This window comes from Mauremys mutica, chromosome 9 (genome assembly GCF_020497125.1).
Source record: "Mauremys mutica isolate MM-2020 ecotype Southern chromosome 9, ASM2049712v1, whole genome shotgun sequence".
Lineage (NCBI taxonomy): Eukaryota > Metazoa > Chordata > Testudines > Geoemydidae > Mauremys > Mauremys mutica.
This window is the reverse complement of record NC_059080.1, coordinates 26919611-26941470: the sequence shown is the minus strand read 5'-3', so window position 1 is coordinate 26941470 and position 21860 is coordinate 26919611. Positions and strand designations below refer to the sequence as shown.

The 21860-nt window shown below is 40.3% G+C and overlaps 1 protein-coding gene across 2 annotated transcripts in view; it reads left to right on the top strand.

Moving 5' to 3' along the window:
- BRWD3 (bromodomain and WD repeat domain containing 3) overlaps window positions 1-21860 on the top strand; it is a 90423-nt gene that overhangs the window by 24084 nt on the left and 44479 nt on the right. For both annotated transcript variants that reach the window (XM_045030120.1, XM_045030119.1), the window contains exons 8-16: window positions 3025-3246; window positions 4899-4999; window positions 6117-6187; window positions 8423-8523; window positions 10273-10313; window positions 16451-16555; window positions 18917-19070; window positions 19581-19715; window positions 20174-20302. In XM_045030120.1, the coding sequence (XP_044886055.1) occupies window positions 3025-3246; window positions 4899-4999; window positions 6117-6187; window positions 8423-8523; window positions 10273-10313; window positions 16451-16555; window positions 18917-19070; window positions 19581-19715; window positions 20174-20302 (1059 nt within the window). The remainder of the gene's footprint in view (window positions 1-3024; window positions 3247-4898; window positions 5000-6116; window positions 6188-8422; window positions 8524-10272; window positions 10314-16450; window positions 16556-18916; window positions 19071-19580; window positions 19716-20173; window positions 20303-21860) is intronic.

Sequence of the window (21860 nt, the reverse complement as noted above, 5' to 3'; positions counted from 1 at the left end):
TGTTTGTTTTTATTATTTTTTTCCCTTGATGCCCTAAACATGTCTTCCTGGCTTACAAAGAATGAACTTTGTCATCGAGGAAGAAATAAAAACAAAGGTTATGAAAGGCTTAGAAATTCAACTCTTTCTGCACTACCTCTCCCAGAATTTCCACCTTCCCAAGCGCAAAGTCTGTGTAGTATACTTGTTTTGTCTTTGTATTTTTTAGAACAGCTCACCGAATCAGTGGACAGGCAACTGAAACTATTAGTCAACTATCCACTTCCCCATATAGAACTATAGGAGTTGTTTACAGCTCAAAGCTCTGTGATTTGTATCAATAAATATGTGTTATGTTTATAAGCTTTCTTGCTCAGTGGTCCCAGATTCCTGTGATATTCTGGGGTTTGGAAATACTTCAGATGCGTCTTACTTGAGTGAGTCTGGTTTGTTTTTAAACTGTTCACAGAAGTCCCTCACTAGCCTGCATTTTGCTAAGCTACACACGTTGAGAAACTGGCAGTCTTTCCCTTATCTCTTATTAAAAACTAGATAGCAGATGCTGTAGTGAGGTCTCTTATTACTAAAGTTTCATTATTAAGATTATCTAGCTTCTTTAAAAAATAAAAACTACTCTCATACATTTATTAGCATACTATGAAGTATAAAAAATAAAACTAAACTGCAGCTGTCAAAATAAGTGAACAAAATATATTTTGTCATGTTATTCCTTGCCTTTTATTGTGTGTATTCACTTACTAATCTACAAGAGTTGCTAATTCACAGTTTATCTTGCAGCTGTAAATCTGAATTTGTGAGGTTTTTATTGTACTTCCATGTTCAAAGGCAGCTTTTTCCCCCACCGTAGAAAAAACATATACATTATCAATACAAACCCTTCTGTTTTTATTTTAATCTTCTTTTCTCTTTTCTGCCTGTATTCCCAGCAGCAGTTACATGTTGTCATGTAACACATCTATCTCTGAAATTTTATTCACTTAAGTGGAATTAAATGTAAATCCCCATTACACTTCACATTATATTCAATTGTGCTAGTATATTGGGTTACACTTTAAAAAATGTACTGGCAAGATTCTTTCCTGTGCTGAGCAGAGCTTTGGGGAGGCAGAGCCACAGACCTGAATCCAAAACAGTAATGCCCAGCAGAGAATTCCCCTGCACCAGGGGACTTTTCTGATGGGTATTAGTGTCTAGATCAGGGGTCGGCAACCGGTGGCTCGTGGCTCGCCAGGGTAAGCACCCTGGCGGGCCGGCCCGGTTTGTTTATCTGCCGCGTCGGCAAGTTTGGCCGATCGCGGCTCCCACTGGCCGCGGTTCGCGGTCCCAGGCCAATGCAGGAGGCAGGAAGCCGCGGCCAGAACATCCTTCGGCTCACGCCGCTTCCTGCCTCCCGCATTGGCCTGGGACCGCGAACCGCGGCCAGTGGAAGCCGCGATCGGCCGAACTTGCCGACGCGGCAGATAAACAAACCGGGCCGGCCCGCCAGGGTGCTTACCCTGGCGAGCCGCGAGCCACCGGTTGCCGACCCCTGGTCTAGATTATGCTATCTGAGTGGTGTACAGGGCCATAAACTCTGAGCCCTAAGTTTTGGTTGTGTTACAGTTTCTATCACAGGGTTGTTGGTTATTTTGAGTGTAAAGTCAAGTCTTGTAGTCAGTATAATATGTAATGATATTTGTTTAATCTGGGTAAAAAGGTGTTTAACAAATTCAGTATACCTGGGATTCAACGTACATGTCAGAAGGATGAAAAAGAAGAGAAATCCTATTTACACTACCTTAATGACCAAATTCAGTCCTGATGAGCAGCTTTTTCTCCATTAGCTTTCATGGAACTACACCTGCTTTTGCTAGGACTGCATTGGGCCATTATTTTGAAGTGTGTATGTGTCTAATGTGTCATATAGGGTGATGTGGTTTGGATAAAGGCTTCATTGGCATGAGATTGGGATGGCTATGTCATTCCTGGATGGTGAGGCCATGAGCATGTTGTGTTGTCATAAAACCTTTTCTAGCACACAACACTAACCTATATTAATCTCTTTAAAAGAGTTTTTGAAACAGGTTGTGGCTTGGTTTTTTTGTATCATTGCATCTCTAAATCTTGGTGCCTCAGTTATTACTAGTCCAATTATACTCAATTCAGGGGGAGCCAGAGAACCATTTTAAAACCAAAACCCACCTCCCAACCTTAAGTGCTTTTCTGTATATTAAAATGTTATGATTTTAAAGTCCACAGCTTCTATCAGAACTAGAAGTGAGTGCTGGAATCTCCTCTTTTAAGTTTTGAAGCTCTTTTTCTACTGTTTGGAGGTGTGTGCAATATTGTTGGTCCTGTTTACAGAAGAGCTGAATGACCATCGCTCCAGCTAGTCGGTGTAAGCTGTAGGTGTTCCATGACATTGTTGTGTATCAAAAAACTATCAGAGGCTCAGGGCTGAGTCTTATCCCAAGACCTTGGTTGGTGTAATTTGGTTGGAGAAATTCCACATTTGAAGTTTCATTTAAAAATATTGAAGGTATACGAAACGTCTCACAGGTTGGAATGTTAGATAATAAATCCTGGTAGGGATGGATTCTTGATCAGCGATCCCCTTAGATAAATGTATTTATTACATAGCTCTGAAACTTCATGTGGGTCTTTAGTCTATCAGATACGGATCATTTCCACAAATGTGATGTGTATATGATTTTATTATATAGAATAAAATGATTGAAAATATATGTGGTAGGTTCCTATATATACCTCAGTTATTGCTGACCTGATCATATTGCAGAAGGTAACATTAACATTAGTAGTCTTCCCTCTGTGTTCCATGTTCAGATATTTTTGTCATTTTAAGAAATATTTAAAGTCCTGATCCTGCAAAGGCATCCACGAGCTTAGACTCTTATGTTCGTTGGAGCCCTCTTGTAGTCATTTCTTGCAGTCATGGCCCAGCGACTGTTGTTTTGTTTTGGATTCTCATCTGTCTAAAATATATAGAAATATCATTGCCTAATCTTTGTATTTGTGTAATATTAGGGCTCAGATGATTGTTTGGTGAAAATTTGGGCTACAGATGACGGTCGTCTGCTCTCAACATTGCGAGGACACTCGGCTGAAATTTCTGACATGGCTGTTAACTATGAAAACACATTGCTGGCTGCAGGCAGCTGTGATAAGGTAGTCAGAGTATGGTGTCTTCGAACCTGTGCACCAGTTGCAGTGCTGCAGGGCCATTCAGCTTCCATTACGTCCATACAGGTAAGGGATAACACTTGCTCCAGATTCCCAAGTGGCTTTTAAAATGGTGGGGAAGGGTGTGGAGTAGCAGTGGGAAGCAGACCTCTTTCACATCTAAGTCAGCAGTTCAGATCTGCCTCAGCTTGAGAGTGACCTAAAGTTGTTGCCCTGTAACCACTTTTCTGTGGTTTGTGTAAAATCCATTGATTTGTGTGGTTCCTAGTGATCAGGTATCTCAAAGGCTGTCATCACAACTGTCACCCTTTTGGCAGTCTGCACAGAGGGCTGTAACTAAATGGACGCTCCTAGAGATTTATTTACTTTTTCAAAAAATATCTGTTTGCTAAAAGCTTTTTATTGCAGATCACTTGCATTTGATTTGCATATATCTTAATCTGAACTTCAGGGAGCTGTGCTGGAAACTGTGGCATATGTAGACAGAGGGCAGTATAACTGCAATGGTGTGGCACATGCAAGTGCGGATAAGGGGCAGAACTGAAATAGCATGGTCACTGTATGCAAACTGCTCTGGTAGTACTTGCACTGTTACATCCTCCGTTACGTTACCAGCAGTTCCATTCTATAGTGGCAGTGTAGTCTGTAATAGCCGATGAAATCATGTTACATTGTTGTAGTTGGCACCATGTTTAAACCAAGTTCAAACACAGTTCCCTAATATGGGAGGAGGCACAGTGCAGACTGAGCCTTATGCTACTGGGTTATAAATGGAAACAACTAATTTACACTGATACAATTTCATGTAGGTGGATGTTGAAAGGAGCACATAAATATGAACACATAATTTGAAAACTGGAATTCATTCAGGAGTTTATTCATTAACTGTTGGATGTTTCAGAACTCTGTGTCCAAAGAAAGTCAGTTTTTTACTTCTGAGTCAATGGTTTTCATTTAAAATATTTGACTTTTTTCACCGTGTTATAATGAATCATAAAATGTGTAGCTCCTTTGGAGGTTTACATACACGTACAGAATGCAAAAACTGGTTGTAATAGCTTTCTGTGACATTCTTATACAAGTTTACCATTTCTGTAAAGAATGTATGCTGTTTTAAATTGGTTTTATTGTTTATAAGCAGAGCTTAAGCAATTTACGAGATACTTAGTTTCAAGAGCATTAAACTTCCTATCCAGACTGTCACCAAAGACAAACCCGTGGCCACAGGGTGACACCCTGGTGAAAAGTATCATTCCCCCTCTCCTCCCCGCCCCAAAAAACCCCCAAAAACCAACAACCAACCTGCTGGGAAGTGGGAGGGTGCTCAAATTCCTGCCAGGGTGCTATCCTGGATCATACTGGATCCAGTGTCCAATTTTCTATCAGTCTCTGCTAATGTGTGTCAGATAAATCTCGGCTGCTGGAAAGGAGGAGCATTCTCTTACCTTGTTCTGTAAGAAAGGACGGTCTAGGCTACTCTTACCTTCTCCCGGCCTCCTAGCTTCTGAGTGCCTTCGCTACTCAAAACATACACATGCTCCACTTCCTTTGTTTGATTTTTATGAAAGCTTAAATTTTGGAGCAATGTGTGTTTAGTCTTTTTTTTACAGTCAGAGAAAGTTCATACTGTCAGTGGCAAGTAGATTCTTTTCATAAGATATCTGTATTTAAGAGGGCAGGGAAGTCAGCTGATTTAACTGCCATAACTGTATTTTTAGTTTTCTCCAGCAAGAAAAGGAGTAACCCGATACCTCACTTCTACTGGTGCTGATGGAGCAATCTGTTTCTGGCAGTGGCATGCCAATACAATTAAATTTAAGTAAGCTCATTTTGGTGTTTATAACTGTATCATTCAGTTAAAGAAGTAATTTATGTTAACTTATTTTAGAAAGTGTTGAAGCATGTGGAACCAGAGAGGGGGCAGTGAGATGTGTGTGGAGAAAAGTGTGTGTTCTTTTTGGGGTAGATAAATGAAAAGAGAGCAGTTTCCCTTGCTGTTTATTCCTTTGCCTGGTTGGCATGATGCTTTCAATGAAGAACTCAATCTGCAATTCCCCAGTGCCCGATTGCCATACTGCTCTTTGGGACAGTGTGGAGTGTGAGAAGCGGCGAGCGGGGGTAGCCACATAAGCCTTTGCAGCTATCTTAGGGGGTGTGCTTTCTCCACGTGTGCTGTGACTTCCACGGGTCTGCAAAGGATTGGTCCCTGAGTTCTTTGCTCTATGCTTCGCAAGCTATAGTTTTGTGGGATGTTTTCCTCACTTTTAGGCCCAAGGCCTGTATGTTTAGGCCCAAATTCTTCTCTAAAATGTGCAGGAATGCAAATTCCATTGACTTTAATTGGAGATGTGCACCTCTTTATACAGAATTTCATCCCTAAAAAGTATGGGCTTGATGATATGCTACAGGCTGGTGACTTGTCAGTTTCTATTTTAAGTGTTTGGCTTGTTGACTATAAACAAAGACATTTAAAAGGGTTAAAAGACCTTTTTAACTCTTAAAAGTAGAAAGCATGAGTTACTTTTTTATTAAATATCAGAGGGGTAGCCGTGTTAGTCTGGATCTGTAAAAGCAGCAGAGTCCTGTGGCACCTTATAGACTAACAGACATATTGGAGCATGAGCTTTCATGGATGAATACCCACTTTGTCGGAATACATGCATCCAACGAAGTGGGTATTCACCCACAAAAGCTCATGCTCCAATACGACTATTAGTCTATAAGATGCTACAGGATTCTTTGCTTTTTTATTAATCTGATTTTAAGGGTATTTAGCTGATGGCAAACTTCAAGTTACAAATTCTGTAATAAAAGAACTTAAACTGGAAACACTGACCTTAATTTTAACCACAGAGTTACTCTGATACTGCTCTTCTTAGGGGACATGAAGATAAGGTCATAAAATTAAAATTGTCATGTTATTTTCTTGCATTTAGGGATCGCCCTGTGAAATTTGCTGAGAGATCCAGGCCTGGGGTTCAGATATCTTGTTCATCTTTCAGCTCTGGTATGTATAGAAGTCAAGAAATAGCGCTTCAGTTTTTGTGTGTGTGTGTGTGTGTGTGTGTGTGTGTACATATAAAAAAAATGAAGGTTAGCTTTAAAACAATCTCTGGTCCTCTGTAGCTACTGAAAAATAATGAAGACAATATATCTGGGAATAGATTGATATTCTATAGAAGAAAGTTTGCTAATGATCTGAGATTTTTTGGGGGGAAACAAAGTGATTTAAATTAAATATTCAGTGGCAATTTGTACATTTAAATTGGCTAATTCTTCAGTAGGAAAGATGATTAGCTTAATTTTTCCCTCATGTGGAAAGTGGGGGTGGAAATCTATAATTGGGAAGCATTAATTTTTCATATGGTCAAATCACAAAGTCCATATTTAGAAATAACACCTATTGACTTCAGAGGGAATTTTGCTTCAGCATGGTGGCTGGTAGAAAAGAAACTCCATTTCCTTTTAAATTTATCTTAATATTAAACTCTTTATTGCAGTATAATGTAAAGGAATTACTATTTAGATCCGGTCTGTGACATTGGTAGTGTTATAAAACTCTGAGTCAAACTCTAACTCATTCCTGGATAAGGGTCCAGGGTTTTCTAATTTATTTATTTATTTTTATAAATAAGATTTGTTTCCAAACTGAGAAGTCATGTTGTTCTCAGCTTGTATTTCCTGTCACTGTTGTGTTCATGGCTTTGTCCAACATTTTGTGGTTCAAAAGAAAACGTATTTTTTTTACCTTCCTTTCCCTTTTTTAAATCTTTATACTTTTAAAGAGCATTCTATGAACTTGAAATTGGATAGAAAACAGTTTGATATTGAAAAGATCACGTGTGTTCCCTATAATAGATATCATAGGCAGAGCTGGGAGCACTGCCTACTATTATGATAGTCTGACACTTCCCATTATAAGATCCTATTTTATTTTTCTGTTGCTTATAACTTTGCTAAATTTTAAATTTTGTGTCCTTAGGTGTTTTTAAATTTCAGCCAACATAATTAATCCGTTTCTGAGAATGAGACTGGGGAAAAATACAGTATTTTGCCCATGTAAAAAAAATTCTGGTGACTTTTTTGTTGAAAAGCTCTCTCATGCCCCTCCATAATTTGGAGCGCAGAATTGAAATTTAGCAGTGGTGTTGCCTCTGTGTCAGAGCTGTTCCTTTTCCTATCCCTGTGAAAATCTGCCCAAATTTGGCCAAATCTGGGGGGGGGAAGTACATGATTTAGTTAATTAGACTGTGTCATCATGCAGATGCTCAAGGTGCTGAATTAAAGTTGTACAGGCCTCCTTAACTTGGGCATTTCCTAACTTTTGGGTCCTTGACTTTGCATCCTGAATAATGTTCTTTTGACATTTTTTGTGTGTAATAGTTTGTCATGTAGCATAGATGATATTGTAGATTATAAGTAACAAAACTAATCCCCAAATGTCAGGGACTTGGTTCAATAACACTTCAGTCACAGGGCCATTTTTTGTGGTAATGTATGTTTTCTTGTCACGCTGTGTCTTTCAAGATATAAAGTCTGTTTCCCTGTTTTGATCCGGCCTTGTAGTCTGCAAGAGAGAAGATATCTTGTTGTGGTACTTACCCACAGAGTGAAACAAAATCATTTACCTGTAATTATCTTTATGTGAAATTGCTAGCCTGTTTCAGGTCCACACTAACCGTGCCTTCCCCCCCATGAAAGTCACTGTCACAAGTCAGGCATCCCGTACTGAATAATGACTCTCTGTGTGACACTGTCATCGGAGAACAATCATTACAGGAAAATAGTTTATGCTGTCAGGCCCTGATTCAACAAGCATGTGAAGTCACTTCAATAAGAATTTGCTTAAGTCCTAAGTGTTTTACTAAATTTGGGCCTAGAGATTTGCAAACCATTCTTTGCCTTTTATTTCTGTGTATTGGTCAGGCTGATAGAACTGTGGTAGACTTGCTGTAACTGAATGCTGTATTTTGAAATGTTATCCTTGTTTGTTCAGTAACAGGTCCAGTAATTTTAACCCTTCTTTAGCAGTAAGGAGATACTTGAAGTGTAAATGGTCTCAGAAGGTGCAGATCAGGGAAACATTTAAGCCAAGATTACATATTTATGAACAAGTTTAATTCGACTGAAAATCCTCAATTTTAAACTGTGAATTATGCTGCTCTAGCAGTAACACCATGCTCACAAAGTTTTTAGTTCCTTTAGTGGCTTTTCTTCTCACAGAAAATACTGTCTTTCTCAGGTGGCATGTTCATTGCAACAGGTAGCACTGACCATGTGATAAGAATATATTATTTGGGCTTGGAATCGCCAGAGAAAATTGCTGAGTTAGAGTCCCATACGGTAAGAGCTGAAAGAGAAATTAAATCTTTCCATTTTTAACTCACCTTGGGTATTTAGGTTTGGTCTTGTAAATCCTGTTGGACCAATTTTCTGTCTATCTTTGGTGATGGGGGCCGTATAAGTACCTTAGTATCTGAGCACATGACAATCTTTAATGTATTTATCTTTACAACAAACATATGAGGTAGGGAGGTGCTATTGAACGAACAAACCTGCCAGGGATGTTAATACTTATCCTGCTGGGGACTGGATTAGAAGATCTCTCGAGGTCTGTTCCAGTCCTGTTATTCTGTTCTATGATTCTATTATTCCCATCTTACAGATGGGGACCTGAGGCACAGAAAGGCAAAGTGACCTGCCCAGGGTCGCACGGGAGGTCAGTGGCAAAGCAGAAAACCAAACCTGGACCCCCTATGCTACCTGACTACACCCTCACCCCTTCATTTTATTTTTAAGTATCTGACTTTAATATTGATATAGATCAGAAACGCCTGTAATGAGAGAGAACAAGTGTTCTGGTTTTAGGGTGTGAAATCAAACAGAGCATACAAGTGTGGTTTCATTTTGAAAGAAAAAGATTAATGAAAATCCTTTTTTATTTCATGTTTTAACAAAGAGCATTTTTTGAAAAATGTTTTAAATATCAGTCTGCCTTTAACGAAGTTATGAGTCTCAGTGGCTTTTGTTATAACTAATGAATTTCGATGAAGGCTGATGGAAATTGCTAAACCCAGCATTAGAACATTTCTTAATACCCGTTTGATATTGAGCCCTGGCAGTGTGCTTAGTGGTTGGACAGCGCATGTTAACATCACATGTTCTCTATATGGTTACTGCTCTTTGCTTTATAGCCTCAACCTTGCTCCTCTTAACTCTACAAACTGCTGTCAGCATGTTCCTGAAAGGATGAAACATCAGGGACTTGTTCAGGATAAATCTTCATTATTATTTTTCTTTTAATTATAGTCATCCAGTCAGGGAACAGAATCAAAACCATATGATTAAAATAAGCAGTCAGGAATGGTGAATAATAAGAGGCCCATGGCCAACATGTTATGTGAGCAATCCATAAGCTGACTCTTGTTTGCATGAAATATTAATAAAAAATATGAATTGTGAACAAATTTGTAATAATGTGTCTAGCTGAACAATTCAAAAATTGTTCTAACTCCTGGTTGAAATTTGAGGAATAAATTGATCTCACATCCTGAAATAATCGGTCCCAAAACACCAGCAACCGTTATGGCTTTGAACTAAAATACAGTATTCCCCAGCCTCCTTGGGAGTTGGCACTCACTGGGCCTAAGTAGCTGAGAAAGGCTCTGGTCCTAGCAATTCCCCAGTTATTGTGAGTTCATAAAATATACAGGCTCCCAGCCTTGATTCCACCTAATGCTCATGGCAGTATAGCTACATCAACACATCTGGGAGTGTGTGATGTGACAAATATACATCTTTTGCAGCACACCCCCTCACAAGAATAGGTGGGAGTTTAGTAGCGAGATTGTGATTTCCTAAGCCGGTTTCCTTCCCAGGCTGCTCCAATGGCAGTACAATAACTACTACTTACTAATGGTATAGATCATAATGTCTAGTAATATTTGTTTCTGGAAATTTAACTCGAAATATTTTTACTTCTGTATTCTGAAATTCTATAAGATCCAATTTGACTAGTTTAAAAAAAACTAAAAAGAATTGCAGACTTACAAAATGCTTTCTGCTCTGTTTGTTTGTTTGTTTTATTTTTAGGACAAAGTAGTTGCAGTTCAGTTCTGTAACAATGGTGACAGGTAAGCATGTATTCTGGGCTTTTTCCAGTATGACATGTTATTGTATTTAATTTTCCAAACAACTTTTTGAGAAAGAGTCTTTTGTTTTATAACAGTAGTCATACTTTACACAGGGTCCTCTCATTTTAATTGACTTGTCCAAGGTTATATAGCGAGCCAGTGGCAGACCTGAGTCTGGATTCCATGTCTCCTAGTGTAACCACTGCTTCTGGGGAATTCTGCACCAAAAAATTAATTAAAAATTCTGCACACAGTATTTAAAAATTCTGCATATTTTGTCATAACTCAGTATAGTCATGCCAGTTTCAGTTATTTTGGTAATTTATTTCAAAATACCTGTCAGCAAGTATGTCTGCAACAATATAGACAACAAAAAAGATTCCCCCAGGAGTAGAGAGTTAAAGAAACCTCTACGACTGCCCAAGTCCCATTTCTCTGTTATTCTTTTGTCAGGTGCCTCTGTCTGGGTGTGTCACGTGCCAGTGGGGCACATCTTGGGGGAAAACTCTGCGCCTCCAGTCTTTTACTCAATTCTCATTTTTTCACCCTGCTCTCATAGGATTACTGTATTTCAACTTCCCAAATAATGGAAGCTGCCGGGAGAAGGGGAGTTGGAGGGGGGATATGTTTGGGGGATGCTGGAGGGTGTATTTAGGGTGCAGGAGGGGTTTGTGTACTGGGAGAGGATATTTGGGGGATGCTGGAGGGGGCAGCGTGGGGCTCCCCAGACCAGAAGCCTGCGCACGCACACATCCCTCCTGAGCTCAGCTGAAGGCTCTGCTCTGCATAGCTTCATTGCTGTCCTGCCAGGGGAAATGGTGCAGCCCTGCCCTTCCTCACCCTTTGCCAGAGCTGGCTCCAGGGCCGCCCAGAGGGGGGGGGGCAAAGGGGGCAATTTGCCCCGGGCTCCGCAGGGGCCCCCAAGAGAACAGCGGAGGCTCCCGCCTCCACCCCTCTCCTGGAGCCTCAGTGCATCAAGCGCCGTGTCTCCGGCGGAGTCCCTGAGCCCCGCCCCGCTCCGAACCGCGTGGTCGGGGGCGGGGCTGGGAGCTCCGGGCTGAGCTCAGCTCCCTCCGCTCGGCCTGGAGCTCCCAGCCCCGCCCCCTCACCACGCGGCTCTGAGCGGGACGGAGCTCAGGCCTCGCCGGCCACACGCTGCGGCTGTTCCGGCGAGGCGCTGAGACTCCGGGTGAGGAGGGAGCCGGGGGTAAGAGGCTGGGGCCGGGGCGGGGGGGGAAGCGGGACCCGCCGCCGAAGCGCAGCCCGGTCTTCGGCGGCGAGGGGCCCTTCCGTTCCAGGACCCGCCGCCGAAGTGCCCCGAAGACCCGCGGCGGGGACCCTCCCCCGCCGCCGAATTACCGCCAAAGACCGGGCTGCACTTCGGCGGCGGGTCCCGCTTCGGCGGTAATTCGGCGGCGGGGGGGCCCCCGCCGCGGGTCTTCGGGGCACTTCGGCGGCGGGTCCTGGAACGGAAGGGCCCCCCGCTGCCGAAGACCCCAGGCCCCTGGAATCCTCTGGGCGGCCCTGCCTGGCTCTCCTGGGTCCAATGGCCCCTAGTACTGGCCAGCAGTTATGCATCACCGATTCTGTGGGGAAAAATTAAATTCTGTGCAGAATATTATTTCTGCGCAAATTCTGCATTGCGCGGTGGCACAGAATTCCCTCAGGAGTAAACCACTAAAAATAGTAAGTTCTTTTTTTTATGGTTTAGAAAAAAAAAATCAGGTGCTCAGTTCCATATCCTTATTTCTGTTTAGTAGACTTGTACTCCACATGTAGCGTTATTGAGTACAGTGGGATTACATAAAACAATAAGAATGGGCATGCTGGATCAGAACAACAGTCTATCTAGTGCAGTATCCTGTCTTCCGACAGTGGCTGGTTCCAGATGCTTCAGAAGGAATGAACAGAACTGGGCAATTATCAAATGATCCATCCCCTGTCATCCAGTTCCAGCTTTTGGCAGTCTGAAGTTTAGGGATACCCAGAAGAAGGGATTGTGTCCCTGAGCAGCTTGGCTAATAGATATGAATGGACCTATCCTTCATGAACTTATCCATTTCTCTCTCTTTTTTTTTTGTTTAAACCCAGTTGAACTTTTGGCCTTCACCACATCCCCTGGCAAATAATTCCACAGCTTGACTGTGCATTGTGTGAAGAAATATTTCCTTACATTTGTTTTAAACCTACTGCCTGTTAATTTCATTGGGTGACGCCTGGTTCTTGTATTTTGTGAAGGGGTAAATAACACTTCTCTGTTCACTTTCTCCACACCATGCATGATTTTATAAATCTCTATCACATCCCCTCCACCCCCCCGGAGTCACCTCTTTTCTAAGATGAACATCATACTCATGGAACGTGGTACTATTCCACGCGACTAAGGGTATTGGAATCTGGCCATAAATGAAAGATTAACAAAAATGGTAGAATTATCATGGATACACAGGTTACCCAGCAAGTAAACTTGACATCATGCTTTAGAGGATTGTGATGCTGCAAAGTGCTTAGCACCCTCAGTCTTCATTGAGTTTAACAGGAATTGAGGATTCTAAGCATCTCATGGGAGGTGTTCCATGCCTTATAGGATTAGGTTCACATTGCGTGACATGTCTGTATTTTTTTAATTCTAGTAGGACCAACTGTGCCAGTAAGCCTAGGTTTCTGTACATCTCCTAACATTAATAACTTTTCAGCCGGAAATTGCATCAGGTTAAAACATGGCATCTAGATTGTCAGCTCTGTGGCTTTAGTCACATTAGAGCAAGTTTTTAAAAATATGCAAGTTGTGAGGGTTTTGTTTGCTTTAGTGCAGACTAATACCCTTAGAGCAGTGGTTCTTAACCGGGGGTGCGAGACATGTCAGATTTTTTTAGAAGGTAAATCATCAAAAACACAAATTAAGTTCAGGCACGTCAGTACAACTACTTTGTTTCCTCAAACCTATGTATTTATTAACATGATACATTTTTTTAACAATTACTGTAATATACAAACAAAAAATATATCTAGGTTTAAAGAACTGACCTACTTCAATGATTTTTTATAAGAGGTGCGAGAACATGTTTTGCAAACCAAAGAGGTGCAGGCTGCAGTAAAGGTTAAGAACCACTGCCTTAGAGCAACAAGGTTTCTTACAGAAAGCAGGATCAGTGCTTCCTGGAACTCCAGAGAGCACAAGGAGAGTGGTTACTGTACCACTCTTGCAATGGTCAGCCAGCTTTGATGGCTATTTCAGAAGAGGTGAGGTCATGACCACAGCCCCTATTTGGAGAAGCTACCACTGGCATTTGTGCTTTGTTAATGTAGTTCTTGAATTCAGATGAGCTGTATTTTTCCCATTTTCTACATTGAGACACAAAAGAGGAGGCTACTTGTCTCCTCTTCCCCCACTATTCATTGCACAATCCTCCCTTTGCATTTAGGCACAATGCAAAATTCTTTGATTTCAAAAGAAATGTGCTTGGATCAACATCCTAGTGATGCAATCAACAGTGCAGCTGGCCAAAAGAACCCATGAACCCAATGTGATACTGAATGAAAAGGCAGTTTTATTTCCCCTTTGTTTGTTTTTTAAAGGTGGTGTGGGAAGGCAATTAATTTAATTTAGACTCTATTTTTTTCTTAATTTCCTTGCTTTTGCTAAATATGAAATGCTAAATTAAGAGCTAAGGCTCCCTTTTTGTCCTGACCCCATCATATACTGATTTCACTTCTGTAAGAGAGAGATATTGGGATTAAGAGGGCTATTTTATTTTTGTATCTGATTTAATAGAAAAATATGCCCTCATTGCATAGGCTTCTTGGGGGCATTTCCATTACTGTTGTTTTTTTGTAAGTGAATAGTTGGCATATTTTAAAACGCTTTCCAAACGGATAAAACTGCTGATATGCTACTGCAAGACAAGAACAGCAACCGCTACTAACTATCTGACCTAATTCCTTGACGTCTGATTTCTTCTGTCAGGCCTATCTTGGGCAATGGCTTGAGTAAGCAAATAGTCCTTTCCCATGCCCTGAAGTTCAGCAAAACAGAGTTCTGAAAATCATGCAAGAAAAGCACATTTTTAGTTACAAACATGCTGCCTCCCGTCCCCATGTATTCAGATGTACATGCTGTTCAATGAAGCATCTTAGCTGATCTCAACTTTTGGAAGGTTCTGTAGGGAAAGATGTACTGTGTAGGGGTAGCCAGGAAATTCTCCATCCCCCATGTTTTTGGCTTTGGGATTTGTGTTGGTTTGTATGTAAAGGACAAAGCAGAGGACCACGCTCCAAGAGGAGTGGGAGATGCAGTTTATCTTCATGTACAAATGTCAGATTACATCTGTTTGTAAAATAGATAACAATTCATTTAAAACAAAAGCATATTTCATCCCTCCCATTTCAGATATATTGAAACTTACCTAAAAGCAGCTCTCAGTTAATTGTTCTCCTTGTAATCAGCAGCAGAGAGCACTACAGTCCAATTTTCACAAGAATACAGATGCTCCATGTATTGCTTAGTATTCTCGCCACATTTTTTTGGTCATTTATGTACACTTTTTTCCCCAAGTGTCATTGTGTGGAGGAACCATATTAATAGAGTTTAATATTGTGTAGCAGTCTTAATATTTCCTAAGCTGAAATACCTCTTGTGTGTCTGGCATGAATTATTATGAATGCCGGTACAGACTTTTAGTAAGAATATTACCCTGTGTACTCTATTGTGGATCCATATTACAATAAGTAAAGTAGTTAATATACGTATGCAGCATCTGCTCTCTAAACCCCCAGCCTTCTACTGGCTCCACTTTTGTAGGATCAGGATTTAAAACCTTAATATCCTGGCTATCATTCCTTTGGTATGTTTTATTCACATTTGTTTGCTGTCCTCTGACAACGTCGCTGGCACTCTGCAGAAAACTAATATATACGCTGTCCCTACCTGCAAGACCGTTTGAACTAGAAGATAAACACTGGAGGAAAGTTAGAGAATAAAACCAAAAGGCCCATGGTAGAATTTTCAAAAGTTCCTAAGGCTAGCTCTGCACTACAAATCTTTGCTGGCACACCTCTGTCTGTCAGGGGTGTGAAGAGGTGTGATTTCTGACCAACGTAGCTGTGCCAGCAAAAGCTCCTACTGTAGTTTATACTGGCAGAACTGTGCCCTTTTTGCCAGTATAAGCTATGTAGACCGTAGGAGTGCTTTGCTTGTGTAGTGCGCTGGTATAGTTATACTAGGAAAGTGCTCCTAATGCAGATCTGGCCTAAGTGATGTAGGTGTAAAAGTCTCATTGAAAGTCCTAAGTCACTTAGACCCTTGAAAATTACCCACTCAGCCTATTATATTGATGCTTTTAATTCCACAACCCCTTGTTTAGATTACAGGAGTAATGAAAAGTCCTTGAAAGAAAATAAAGTCAAAATAAAGGAAGAACCTAGCATAAGTGTATTTATAGGTGGTTTTTCCCTTCTTTCTCCATTACAGTACAAATTAAACTTAAAAAAAAAAGAACCTATCACTTATTAAAATTCTGTAGGCTTGCATTTTTACACGGAAAGCTTCAGGTGATTTTTTTTTTTCGTAAGAGTAAAAAATGTTGCTGGGCATCCTTGAATTAAATGTACAATACTTGGGGAATTTCTCTATGACAAGAAAAACTAAATATTGTTTCATTGATGACCATGACAGTTTTATGTAGGTGAGTGTCATTTTATTAAATATTTAACATTTTAACCTAAAATAGTTTGAAAAATAAAGCTATGTACATTCATCTTCACAAACAGGACTATTCTTTTGCAGATTTGGGCATAATCTGAACAAATGTTAATACAGTATCATTTATAGTAGAACCTGGCCATATATTTTCTTTTCTGCTGCCGTTATAAACTGTTTCAAGGGATGATCTGGTCTCATTAAAAAGAGAAAGTGCAGCTTATACGAAATACAACATTGAATTCGCTCCAAGGCCATCTGCTAGCTGTAACTGTAATTAATCTTGTGTACAATATCTAATAGAAAAAATATAAACTCATTGTTTTCTCATTACACTCTGGAACAGAGATGTACAAGCAAAATATAAAGAAAGATTAAATATTCTCTGGCTTTGATGCTGACAAATTACGTGACTTATTTTTTCCACATTTGTCTACAGTTTAAGATTTGTCAGTGGGAGCAGAGATGGAACCGCAAGAATATGGCAATACCAGCAGCAGGAATGGAAGAGTATAGTCCTGGATATGGCTACTAAAATGACAGGGTAAAAGAAAACAAAACACTAATTTATATTGTGCCATCATCTATGTGTAAGAACAAAACCTTTCCAGCAACTAATTTGAAAAATGTTGTATTTTATATTTTGAATTAATCTCAGTGCACGTAGTTTGATGTGTATTGAAAGTGCTGTGTCCTTGTCCATTAAATGACACAATTCTTTTGAACATTTTAATTAACCTTGAAATTAATCTGTATTAACATATCTACTCAACAGTTTCATCGCTCTCATTAATGGCACATTCTTCCTATTTTACATAAGAAACTAGAATGTTGACTAGTCTCTCTCTCTTGTAAAGAAGCTGTAGTCAAGGAGTGGGCAAACTTTTTGGCCCGAGGGCCACATTGGCTTTACAAAACTGCATGGAAGGTCGGGCAGGAGCGCGCAACCCTGCTGCACAGAGCGCTGCCCGCACGGCGATGTGGCTGGGGGGGGGGGGGCAGCGTGGGAGGAGCCGGGGGCTAGCCTCCCCAGCCGGGAGCTCAAGGACCGGGCAGGACGGTCTGGCCCGTGGGGCGTAGTTTGCCTACCTCTGCTGTAGTGGAACCTTATTTGTGTGCAGTTTGAGCTGCACATTTTATAAGATGCACAAAAGAAGTGTGGTCTCTCCCACCTATCAGTGAAGATTCAATTGTAGTTGCTGTAGTGTGGCCTTAAATTCCAAAGATTTCTTTTATTTTTTTACAAAATATGCCATATTATATTTATTATATACTGTGATGTATTATAATAAACATTAAAACTAAACTAAGAATTGACAAAAATAAACAAAGTACATCCTGTGATTCATCTTGGTGTTGAATCATATGAATTCAATAATTTTCCATGGATCACCCCATCATTAATGTATAGTGAAGATTTCCTGCAATTACAGTTAGAATGCTAGTGAATGAATGTTTTCAGTAAAAGGGTGTGAGGTCATTCTGAAAATCATCTTATATAGTTGAAAACAAAGGGCAGAGAGCAGAAAAATGCTGAAAAGGTCTGAACTTAGTTCTTTTATTTTTTTCCATATTATGTCCCTTTTAAAATATATTTTGGGATTTCTTATTGCTTCATCTAATATGGTTATAAGACTTTTATCTGAATGTTTTCGTAGTGTTTCTTAACATTTTTTTTTCCTGTTGGAGATGCAACATGATGTAAGATTTGATATGCTGGTTGGGTTTTTAATTTTTTTGAGTGGTTTTTTTGCATGTTCTTCAAATGACTTCAATAAGTGGCCCAGTATTAGAACAAACACAGGCATAGAAAATAGAGATGGAAAAGACCTGCTGCACAGTTCCGTCCATTTCCCTCTGCTGTTGCAGAAAATAGATATGTATCTCAAAAGGTACACGTGTAGCACCAAACATCTTTAAGGTGGCCATCTAACTGTAATTTAGATTTATTTAACCAGTAGGTACTCCTGATGGAGTTTACTATAGCACGTAACAGCGGTGGGTGGTGGGGTTTTTTGGTTTTTTTTTAAAGTGCCTACTGGAAAAAGGGGAAAATGATTGATCTGTTACACAGAACAGGAAGTGAAACTACTTCTGCTTTTCAAAGAGAGTGAAAATCTTTCAATATGAACCAACTTTTCCACAGTTTAATAAATATGTTTATGAATTCCAAATGTTTATAAATTGCATGGATGTGCACGCATCTCTCAAATTTCCACAGTTTCAAAACAAATATTTATTTTAAGACTAAGGAGAGAGAAATTCTTCCTACCTCACTTGTAAGCTCCTTGGGGCAAGGTCTGTCATTCATTATATGTTTGTACAGCACCTAACGCAATGGAGCTGAAGCTGGTTGCAGCCTGTAAGTGCTGCTGCAATGTAAATGTTTAATAATAGTAAGAGCTGCTTTACTCAAATAGAGAAGTGAAGGATTAAGGTTAATGTCAAATGTATTTAATATTTCCTGTATTCTGCTTCCACTACAACAAAATATTCTAGAATTGCATGAACCATTATTTATTTTCAAACTCAATCAAACTTCACTGTCCTGTAATACCCAATAGTATACAAAAGGGATCAGCAATCTTTGGCATGCGGCCTGTCAGGGAGATCTGCTGGCAGGCCGGGACGGTTTGTTTACCTACAGCGTCTGCAGGTTCGGTCAATCGCAGCTCCCACTGGCTGCGGTTCACTGTTCCAGGCCAATGGGGGCTGCGGGAAGTGGTGGCCAGCACATCCCTCGGCCCACACCCTGACGGGCCACATGCCAAAGGTTGCCAATCCCTGGTGTACAATATAGTGGTGACAGCCAATCTCCCACTAATTTCCAATTGAATTGCTACTGAGAGGTTTTGCTATAGTTACTGAGGTATGATTTGTATTTTTCAATTATGAATTTCCACAGTAACAGCTTGGTATCTGGGGAGGACAAAGTAACTAAACTGAAGGTTACTATGGTGGCTTGGGATCGATATGATACCACTGTCATCACTGCGGTCAACAACTTCCTTTTGAAAGTATGGAACTCGACCACGGGACAGCTTCTTCATAGTTTATCTGTGAGTAAAAATCCAGTGTATATTTCAAAATTCTGTACTTCTTGACCAGAACAAGATTAAGGGGTGGAGTCTGCCATCCTTCCAGGCACTAAGTAATGTCTTACTTCTGAAGTAAGTCAGCTGTATGCTTCTCCTGAGTCCTGGTTTAAGGAGTGTGTATTATGGAGAGAGAGGAAATTATCACGGTGCTGCTGTTCTCCAGCAATTGCTGGCCGACAGAAGGGCCTCTTAGGGTCATAGCCAGCTTGTATTAAAGTAGCTCCAAGATCAGGGAGCTGCAACTGTCCTCTTTGTTGGCCTTCACTTTACCTTTGCCCAGCTGGGAATCTGGACTATAAGATAGTGAATTTTACTAAATGGAGCTAAAAGTCCTCAGAACAGTGACTGAAGAGTGATACAGTTCTAATCTGATACGCTTACATATCACTGACCTCAAAATAAATATTTAGTTGCACATTGAGCTGTTATATAGAAACATTACTTTCCTTTCCTACTTTGCTTTCATCACAGGGTCATGATGATGAAGTTTTTGTTCTGGAAGCACATCCATTTGACCAAAGGATCATGCTTTCTGCAGGTCATGATGGGAACATTTTTGTTTGGGACCTTGACAAAGGAACAAAAATTCGCAATTACTTTAACATGGTAAAAATATTTTCACACTTGTATGAAACTGGGCTTTAGGAAGGAAGGATTTTAAGAATTACTTTAAGAATAATTCCAAGTCATTTGGTAATCTATCATGTTTACATCTCTGAAAGTCAATGGAATGTTTTTGACCAACTTTTTCACAATGGAGCTTAAGGGTGTTGGTATTAAGTTTTGACATTAAGGTTTAGGAAAGATGGGACACTAATTTAAAACTGAACTGAGAATTGTAAATGTTAAAAAAAATAGCTAAATGGGAAGGGGGGAATTAGTGAAATTCCATTTAATTGGTGTGAGATGGATCTTACATTAAACTGGGACCTATAAACAGAATATGTGTGCAGTTATATAATGATATTTGAAGACTCTGAAGCAGGGCAGATTAAATCGTCATATTGAAGCTAGTGTAGAAAATAAATGATTTTAAATGGGTATGCTGTGTTTGTATGTTACAGATTGAAGGCCAAGGCCATGGTGCTGTTTTTGATTGCAAATTCTCACCAGATGGACAGCATTTTGCTTGCACAGACTCACATGGGCATCTGCTATTATTTGGGTTTGGATGCAATAAATATTATGAAAAGGTGGGTTGACTGAATCTTAGACTTTTCTGCATTTTGGGCTGGTTTTGTTTGGGAAGTGTTGTTTATGGTACTTCTCTCATGACGAGCTCTAAATGGTACTTGAATTATGTGTCAGTCACTGGTTATCTAAATCAAAATCTGCACGTGTTTAAATATCCCACACTAAATTTTCTTTTGGTAGTGGGAATAGAGGATGTTTGGCAAACCTGGAGAGAATGATGCAAGCCTGCACTACATGTTGTTGTTAACTTAACGTGTAAAGGAAAAGTGTCACTTTGTGAAAAAGCACTCAGAACACCAAGGAAGGTCTGTAGGCATCTTAAGGAAGAGAGAAGGGTTTTATTTGATCAAAATGTGTCACTTCTATTCTTTTAAATTTTACACAAGTTCTTTTCTCCAACGTAGGCGGTCAGTTGGTGTCATGTTCTGTGAGATCCAATAAAATCCTTTCTTCCATGTTGAAACTGAACAGAAAATTGACTATATAATTATTGTTCAGTGATGCCTCTTTCTACATCAAAGAAAGTGATGAGATTAACTCGTATATAGTAAATGCTCCAGATTTCTTTTCTTAGACCTCTGAAAATTAGGAAATAGAGGACAGGCACTCCTGAAATTTAACCTTAACTCTGCCCTCTGGAGCTGGTAGTTGCTACTGGGAATAGTTCAGTAGGATGGAGCCAGAAGTATACATGAAAAACAACACAAACAATGGCACATTCTTGTAGTCATGTTCCAAGTAGGTATTGTGGCATTTATCTGCATGCACTTTGGTTGCATTCACTATGCTATGTACCTGTATTGAATGGAGCAGGGATCAATTGGAGCAGGTTGGAAGAGCTGTCACTGTGTTAGGAGGAAAGGTGCATGTGTACCTTGAGAGATCAAGTGTGCCTGATTTCATTGAGTTCTGTAGTTTGTGTCGGTAGCAGTGCACAGGGCTCTTCTTGCCAGGGGGATTGTCAGCCATTTGGTGGCATATGTGATTTTGGTCTCCACAGCTTAGTGAGGGATACATGAAGGCAATGTCTCAGATGTAATCCTCAGGGCATGGGTAAAGTAGTCTGGGGTGGACTGTGCGGAGTTAGGCTCAATGTTTGAATGTAGGCCAGGTGTAGGTAACTCCTCTTTGCTAAACCCATCCTAAACTCAAGTTTTGTCTAAAGAAAGAGAAGATGTTAGACTTTGTCCTACAGTGCTTTTGTATTAATTTACCTGAAATAAATGGACCCAAAGAGACAAAGGTGTTAACATGGCCATGAACTGTCCAACATATGAGAGTGTTAAACAGGGTTTGGTATACAGAGGCCTCAGCCTGCTTAGTACAGGGGTTCTCAAACTGGGGGTCGTGACCCCTCAGGGGGTTGCAAGGTGGTTACATGGGGGTCGTGGGCTTTCAGCTTTGTGGGGCTGACAGCCCTGAGCCCCCATTAAATTAAATGACCCCCGGTTTTAATTTATATGGGGAGGGATCACACTCAGAGGCTTGCTGTGTGAAAAGGGTCACCAATACAAAAAGTTTGAAAACCACTGGCTGAGTACCATGGCATATGTATAA